This window comes from Panicum virgatum, chromosome 3N (assembly GCF_016808335.1).
Source record: "Panicum virgatum strain AP13 chromosome 3N, P.virgatum_v5, whole genome shotgun sequence".
NCBI classification, from domain to species: domain Eukaryota; kingdom Viridiplantae; phylum Streptophyta; class Magnoliopsida; order Poales; family Poaceae; genus Panicum; species Panicum virgatum.
The window spans coordinates 60,964,091-60,972,871 of NC_053147.1; the positions used below are offsets into that span (position 1 = coordinate 60,964,091).

Consider the following 8,781-nt stretch of genomic DNA (forward strand, 5'->3'; position numbering starts at 1 on the left):
GGAGCCGTGCTTTTCCACCGGGTAGGGATTTTCAGTTGGACTCGCGTAGAGAGAGAGATTTTCGTGACGCCGAGCTGAAAACGCCGGTCATGTGTCATGTGAAAAATACGTCTACCTGAGACGTAGACGGCAGGGAGGGCCCACAGGTGATTAAAAACAAGCCACGTGGGGCCACGCCAAATCCTAATCGTCTCGGAAGAGCAGCCGTGACGTCGACCTACGGAACGGACGGCGCCGCGGATCGGCCGTACGATCGCGCACGGACGGCTTTGCGCCAGGTTAACAATTTCGGCGAAATTTCGCCTAAATTTCGGAAAATTTTCCATTTCCGTTAGGTACCGGGAAAAGAAATTTCGGTATATTTCGGTATTTTCCGTTTTGAGTTTGAAAATTTTAAAAAAATTTGTAAAAAATTGGAAAAAAATATGATAAAAAACTAGGTGTTTTTCTAAGCAAATATGACTAGAACAAACTCAAATCTAAGATCATTTGCTATGCTAAAATTAATATTTGAAACCGTAATTTGAATGACTCGTCATTTCATGTGCAAAAATTTGTTTTCTTCCCTCGACTTCAACTAGACTTTGGTTTATCATGATGTTAATGAGGTACCTATTCAATTTTATATGCATACCTACATCGGTTTAAAAGTTATTTAACACCTTTGGATTGTTGTGGATGCTATGTGGACATACTTATATGGTTTTGTGTTGGATATATTGTGTGTGAAACATATAATATGCACTCTGAACTGTGATATGCGTAACATGTCTAAATTTTACTCCTCACCAATTCACTTTATCCGCTTAACCTCCCGGGTAAAATTTAGGCTCAAATTACTCCCCTGAAAATTTCAATTAGTCCAATCTACCCTCTAATATTATTTCTCCTTTTTTTCTCAGCATACAAAATTTATCACAGAGATGCAATTCTAAATGAAAAATATTAGATTCAATTTAGTCCAATCTTACATGTGCTCCTAGGCCCCGGAAGAATAGAAATAAGAGCAATTATTTTTGAAAAGAAAGAATAGAATGGCAAGTATTACTCGTCTACTCCAATGATGAACATGGGTGCTGTGTGCAGTGAGTCCACAGAATGCTTTAACAATTATCTATATAAATTGAATCCAAAAAATATTTCAAACACTGTCATATGAATTGATAACCAATTCAAATCATGTTTGTCCTGGATTTAAAACAACTTTCAATTGGATCAACCAATGTCCCTGAAAATTTATAGACATATCCGCAATAACAAGAATAATAAAAGTCCAGTTGAGGCCTAAGAGAGAAAATGGAAGTTGTCACATGAAATGACAAGACTTTAAATTGGTAGTTTTTGAAATAATTAAATAACTTTCAAACCATTGCTCAAATGAAAAAGTTCCTGAAACAAAAGTTGTAGATCTCGAAAAACTGAACAAAGTTGGTATTCAAAAGTTTTTCATTTGACCTCCGAAACAGTAGAAAAATCACAATTGACATCATTTTCCGTGGAAAATCACCGAATTTCGGTCGAAATCACCGAAATTTCGGTCGGAATTCACCGAAATTTCGTTTTTTGAATTTGAATTCTCTTTCCGTTCGGAATTAGCGAAATTTGGCGAAATTTCGGCCGAAATTTCGTTTCCGGCAGTTGGCGGGATTCGATAAAAAAACGAAAAGGTGAACCCTGCTTTGCGCTCGCCCTCTCCCCGCTGGCCGTGCCAGTCCCAGTAGATATTTAAAAGTCCCACCAGTACACCTTTTCAGCTATACTCCTAAAAATCATGATCCTAATACCTAGACCCTGTTAGTTCCCACCCCGTAAACGCAAAAAAGTCGTAAATGCAAAATTTTATAAAAGAATCTTGCTAATTTGAAGTACTAAATGAAGTCTATTTATAAAACTTTTTACATGGATGGGCTGTAAATCACGAGACGAATCTAATGAACCTACTTAATCCATGATTTGCAACAGTGATGCTACAGTAACCATCCGCTAATTATTGCTTAATCATGGATTAATTAGCACCATTAGATTCGTCTCGCGATTTACAACCCATCTGTGCAAAAAGTTTTGTAAATAGACTTTATTTAGTACTTCAAATTGGTAAGATTCATTCGAAAAAAAATTTGCGTTTACATATAAAGAGAACTAAACAGGCCCTAGTATTTATTTGCAGGACGAATATGTCAAACGAGAGAGCATGGAAAATGCCCGGGCGTGCATCCATGTTAATAATGTACCCGATCATGATAGGCCAGGCTTATAACATGTTTTTTTTTCTTTTTGATTGAAGAACACGCCTTTGCCTTTGCGGAGGGTCGTGTGGCATGCATGCTTTATGGCAGACAACTGAATTAACTAACAAACCGAGGAGGATTTTAAGCTAAAAAAAGATCGGCTACGGGTCTCCAAGTTTTTGAGATCGAGGTAAGAGAAAGTATTATGATCGGCGAGGTCTTACGTGGAGAACGAAAATAGTAGAGAGAGTGAAACGACCGACTCACGAGACGCCGGCGGAAAGTGGGCGAAGAGCCTTATGCCGCATCGTTCTCAATTTGATTGGTTGCATGTTGTTGTCTGCCTCAGTGCCATGCCGCATTAGTTATTTTCCATGCTGGACGTTGTTCTGCCGCAACCACTAGCCCTGCTTCTACTCCATAGGTTTGTTCTCATTTAAACTAAACACTTTATTGGCTTAATTAATAATATAGGCTCTATTTATTCGCAAAAAGGAAACGAGTTTCAGCTGCAAATTCTATCTATAATAACTTATTACTAGTGCCATTTTTAGAACTTACCCGCAAGAAAATAGTAATAAGTTTTAGTCGTCAAAAGTGTTTTCGAATTTGAATCAAGTAGTCTAAATTTTGTGGAACATAATTCATAATTTCATGTACATTGGCCTAATTACTTGTTAGTGCACAGCAGAATCCGGTCCAACCCGGTATACCCACAAGTCGACGCCCTACTGTTCTCAGGTCCACCTGAGCGGACCCAACTCTTCCATCACACCTATGTGATTTCCCGGAAGACGTTCTCCAGGAGTCCAACTCTTCGGCCACACACAACTCGTGTGACCTTCGAGACGTTTACAACCTCCCCCGTCACAAATGTGACCCTGAAGATATTCCATATTTGCAGGTCTAATACCATTTATTAGAGTGTGCAGTGGAATCCGACCCGACCCATGAGCTGGCGTCCTACTAGATCAAGCTCCACGGGAGCCCAACCAGCAAAAGCCTCGGATCTAACTTAACCAGGCCACTAGTTTAAACCAAACACACGCTACAAGTGAGTGAAGGGAGCACACCACATAAGAGTTTGGTAAAAAAGAATATTTTGATGGCCCAACAGCGGGATGTTTCTTGCTGAAGCATTAATTTGAGTGTGTCAATATCTGGGTTTATATTTTTGGGTGAGTAAAATATACCAGAGGTCCACCAACTTGTAAAGGTGTGCCATTTAAGTCCACGAACTTCAAAAGTGCATTTTAGGTCTATCAACTTGTAATTCGTGTTATTTAGGTCCATAAACTATGAAAGTGCATTTTCAGGTCCATAAACTTATAATTTGTGCCACTTAGATCCATAAACTCCGAAAGTGCATTTTTAGGTTCATGAACTTCATTCATGAGCAATCGTGTGGCTACAGATCCTTAAAGGTCGCTCCGATATGGCTGTCCATAAATATCTTTCAACCTCTCACCGAGAACCACTTTGGGTAGACCCAAGTCTAACATCGTCACAAGATTTTTCGCCACAGCAACTTGCACCACCATATCCGGCCACCCACGCCACAGAGGATATAATATCTCCTACCATGATACAAATGTTGTTGAGTCTCTCTATAACCTACTCCATCTTTCCAAAGCAATCACCCCTACACTCCACCCATATTACGGGGTTATATCCGGATATAAGCTTCATAATTCACCAATGGCAATTCGGAAGCCCCCTTTGAATCCCAATACATGTCAATAACCTCCAAAATAAGTCTTTCATCCCCCCTCTCTCTCCCTATGCAATTGATTTGAAATTGGGGCTCAAATTTCACCGTGTATATTCATATTGGTGCGGTATCAATGCATGAAAGTTAGGTGGAGGGGTATAGACCTAGGTGACACAAATTACAAGCTTACGAATCTAGGAATGAACTTTTAGAGTTCTTGCGGACCTAAGTGACACAAATTATAAATTTATGAACCAAAAAATATAATTTTAAAGTTGATGGACCTAAGTGACACCCTCCTACAATTTGATGGACCTCTGGTGGATTTTATCTTTTTTTTTTGTGATGCATGACATCATATCCCATGTTTTTGTTCTAAAAAACATACTTCGATAACTTTATATATTTAGGGGGTAAACATAGTGAATAATCTGCAGAAAGTATTTATATTATCTATGATGGATGTAGTAGTTCAAAACACTAATCAAAACTAATTAAGCATCAAACCAGTCTAGTCATCGGATCCTTCACTTCTCCTTACTTGTGCGATCATTTCCGTTACTTATTTATGCATTTCCCTCCAAGCTTCCTTGCGAGAGGTTTAATGACTTTAGCCATCGAGCTGAAGCGATCACTATCGAAGTATTAGTTGTAGGGCATAATTTACGGCGCGTTTAGTTTGAAAACTTTTACACCACTAATTAGGATTATTAAACATAGATTAAAACTAATTACATGAAATCGCGAGACAAATCTATTAAATCTAATTAATCCATCATTAGAGGTCGTTTACTATAGCACGATATTGTCTAATTATTACATAATTAGGTTCATTAGATTCGTCTCTTGATTTTGCCCGGGGTTATGGAATGGGTTTTGTCAGTTATTTAGATTTAATATTCCTAAGTAGTGATCAAACGTTCAAAATTACTGTAGCATGTGAAAAATTTTAGGAACTAAACAGAGTCTTAGGCAACATAAGAAAGCACAAGAATATTGTGGCTTATGAAAAATAGTTTGATAATGAGACATCTACAGTGACTTTAACAATATTAAAATGTATGTGTTTGAAGAAAAGAAGAATATTGTCTTCTAAATACCAATTATTTCCGGAGTAATCTTTTTTAAGAAAAACTACAACTATTCTGACATGTGTTGTAAAACAAACAACAACTACGGTGTCTATTGAACAAACCTGCAACTGTTTTAAAAAAATATTGTCACCGTGGACCCACGCACAGTCCCTATAATATGTAACAGGTCGTGAAAGTTGTAGGTTTTTCAACGTTATATGTCAAAAACTCAAAATAGTTATAGATTTCTTCAAGGTATATGTGAAAAATAGTAGCATTATTCTAAAAGATAGTATAATAGGTTTAAATTTACTCAAAGCTTTTCTTTCCCTCGAAAAAAAATACTCAAAGCTTGAAGAAGGGATTGATGTTCAGGACGTACATGAATTCTAGTTTTCCAGGGGGCCAAATCAGAAAACATCCCGCATCCAAGAAACTCCTCGCGAGCGCTTTAAATCCTCTTTACTTCCGCGTCTCGCCATCCCCACCGGCCACCACCACCACCTTGCCGGCCCAATGGCCGCCAGCTCCGGCGACAACTGTGCCAGTGGAAGCGGCGGTGGGGATGAAAGCGCGTGCTCCACCCCCTTCGTCAGTGCGCCGTCCAGCCCCGCCCGCGACCCGTCGTTCTCCGCCGCCGGCTGCTTCTACAGCGCGCCGGCGAGCCCCGCGCGCGGCGGACCCGGCACCGACCATGAGTATGGCTGCGAGCTGGGGATCGACTTCAATTTCGACTTCTCGTCGCGCTGCCCGTCGCCAGCGGCGGCCGCGATGTCCTCCGCCGACGAGCTCTTCCACAACGGCCAGATCCGGCCAATGCGGCTCGCGTCCTTCCTCCTCCGCCCGCAGGCGCTGCCGCCGCTCAACGGAGACGTCCCCGAAGGCCATCCGGCGCCGCCGCCGCCGCAAGCGGAGGTGAAAGCGGCACCGGCGGACGAGCGCGGCCGTTTCCGGAGCCGGTCAGTTCACCGCCGTTCCCGCTCCCTCTCCCCGTTTCGCACCCACTGGCTTTCGCCGTCGTCATCGCCTGCTCCGGCGTCGAGCTCCGAAGAACCAGCGGCTGGGGAGGTGGCCCCGTCGGCCTCTCGGTCGTCGTCGTCCTCCTCAACTGCGTCCTCCGCGTCGTCCTCCTCTTCAAGAAGCTACCGCAGGTGGGGGTTCTTGAAGGACCTCCTCCACCGGAGCAAGTCCGACAGCGGCAAGCACCCACCTTTACCTTCCAATCTGTCGCCTCCGCCGCCGGCGCACAAGAGGAACCCCTCCCCGGCGGCGTCGCGAGGCCGCGGGAGGGCGAGGACGTCGGCGCACGCGCGCCTGTACGAGGCCCGGCACGCGGAAGCCGAGGAGATGCGGCGGCGCACGTTCCTGCCGTACCGGCAGGGCCTCCTCGGCTGCCTGGGGCTCGGTTCCCCGGGCTACGGCGCCATGCACGGCCTCGCCGCCGCGGCAGCGGCCGGCAAGTCAAGACCGTGACGCACGCCGTCACCACCTCCACCTCCATGAACGCCTCTACTTCTCTTCCTCGGGCTGCCGTTCTTGGAGCTCAACTGTTCATGGCTTAGCGCCTTAGCTTAGTGTTTATTGTAATGTAAATTAAGTGAGTAGCTGGGGAAAAAGGGGTTGACTTTTTTGTTGTACAGAAAAGGGATCAGTGGGCTGTGTGATCTCTGTTTGTAGTAATCTTATGGTGATGTAATTTAAGTGTGGACTGCTGGAAAAGTTGGTCTTTTGATGTTGATTCTTGTTCTTGTTGCCTGTTGGAGTTCTTTGGTTGAGTGGTCATCGTGAGCAGAGATTGAGTTTGAAATTGCCCTTTTTTTTCTATCAGTTTTGTTTTGGTATTTTTAGTGCGTTTCATTGTGATTTTTATATAAAGTAGGAGCTAATTTTGTTTCCAAGGTTGTTAATCAATCCCATGCCATTTTTCCCCAATGTAGAAGCAGATGTTCAGCTTTCGTACTTTTCTTGGTTTGGAAAGATTTTCTCTTACTCATTGACCCTAAATTGGTCAGTGGCTCCCAAAAAAAATAATAAATTGGTCGGTGGCAACAATTTAAATGTGCAAGTGTTGTTAAATCTGGTGTAAGATCATGGATACAATTAGTAAAAGGAGGAAGATCAACAGTAAGGAACCAACAAGAATCTGGTGTTAAGATACTCTGTTTCCTCCTGTCATTGCGTTCTTCTGTTCATTGCAGCTGCTTCACGCAGCTGAGGTGATGAACGAGCCACATCTGCTGGTAGGTGAGCTGAGCCTCTCCAAACATCTTCCAGCCTAATTACAAGCAGTGCACTAATGTTGCCGCTAAGAACTCCTGCATTGGGAGGACGAGGCCAGCTGACACGACAGTTCTTTTTGATCCTGCTGCTCCTTGGGTTCGGTAACTTCCAAGACACAATCATAGCACCATGTTATATCTCTGTTTACTCTACGGAAACAGTTTCTTTTGTTGTTTGGAGTAATAACTGTTTCAGAGAAAGTAATGACGAGCTCCTTCTCCTGATCTCCTCACTTCAGCTCTGGTTGGTGAAGGTTGTTTTGCAGTTGCAGCTGGGGCTGGATCACTGTATGGCTTGTGTAGCTGAATTGTTGGATCTTCAGAAACCACTAGTGAAGAATCTGGTAAAAGCCTGCAAGAGCTTTTTGGAGTAATGTAGCCGGGCAAGGGCATGGAGAAACAGCCTGTTCGGTTGAACTGAATGGTTGGGCTGGACTACTGTTCCAGCTGATTTTGTGAGGGAACAAGTACTGTAGCGACTTGTTATTATATATGATTAGCAGCCAACGGGAAACATACTATCGGGCTGGTGTTAGCTACAGTACTCCAGACCAGACCATCAAGTGCAACCGAACGAACAGGACAAAAGTTGGTGAAAGTGATGAATGATCATCACGGATATAAAGAGCCGATAGAAAGAGCAAAAAATGATTCTGTGCAGTGCGCAGACTTGTGCACTGCAAAATGTGGTACTGGTAGATCTCTTTTTCTTTTTCTCCTTGTGATTTGCTCCAGTTTTTTCAGCATGGAAAATTTTGGCCGGACTTTGCATGAGAGCTGACTACTGTGCAGTGACAAGAGGAACAGTCGTGCTACTCTGAACACGAAATGTAGGGGTGTGGATCTGTTTTTTTTTATCACTAGTATATCTTTTTCAATGTTCCAGTCTGATTCTTGTGCCTTGTGGGGGCAACCCGGGCACCCGGCAAGGCATGCCACTCCATGTCCTGAGTTCTGACTGAAACAACAATGCAGAGGATGAGAGGATGCCGGATCAGATGAAGCCACAATGCTGCATGTGACTTGTGAGTACTTGCTACAGTGGTGCCACTTCATTGAAGCTATAAAAAAATGGCGTCCAAGAAATTTCTGAAATGGATATATTTCAAAGAAATTCCCAAGTTCCACACCACCCACGCCAGATGTCTCATTGCTTTTCATTTAACATGTCACTTCAGGAAGGAATTCGTAAATTATGGGCACTGAACATGGTCTCAGTGAACAAAGAACACTCCCGTTTTGCATTCAGAATCACAGGGATCGGAGTGATTAGATGCAAGATGGCCCAACAAAATGATGGTGCCTAGCTAGATGATTAGTCCATCCAATGGCCAGATGATGATGCCTGTCTAGGTGTGTTTTACCTGAAGACCGGTGCCCTCTTTTTGACTGGGAAAGAAGCTGCCTGTCATCCAATTGCATGCTTTCTATCATGACGATGAGGAGCGTCTGATAGGAAGCTTAACTGTGCTCGCCCAGATATTTGGTCG

The 8,781-nt window shown here is 43.2% G+C and overlaps 1 protein-coding gene across 1 annotated transcript; it reads left to right on the top strand.

Moving 5' to 3' along the window:
* Positions 1 to 5,457: 5,457 nt before the first annotated feature.
* On the top strand, positions 5,458 to 6,767 carry LOC120666461 (serine/arginine repetitive matrix protein 1-like). Its single transcript, XM_039946310.1, has one exon. It carries the CDS (start codon positions 5,529 to 5,531, stop codon positions 6,483 to 6,485), a length of 957 nt encoding a protein of 318 aa, XP_039802244.1. The 5' UTR covers positions 5,458 to 5,528; the 3' UTR covers positions 6,486 to 6,767.
* Positions 6,768 to 8,781: the final 2,014 nt, after the last annotated feature.

Coding starts and splice junctions, on each gene's coding strand:
- LOC120666461 (XM_039946310.1), top strand. CDS start 5,529: ATGGCCGCCAGCTCCGGCGACAACTGTGCCAGTGGAAGCGGCGGTGGG.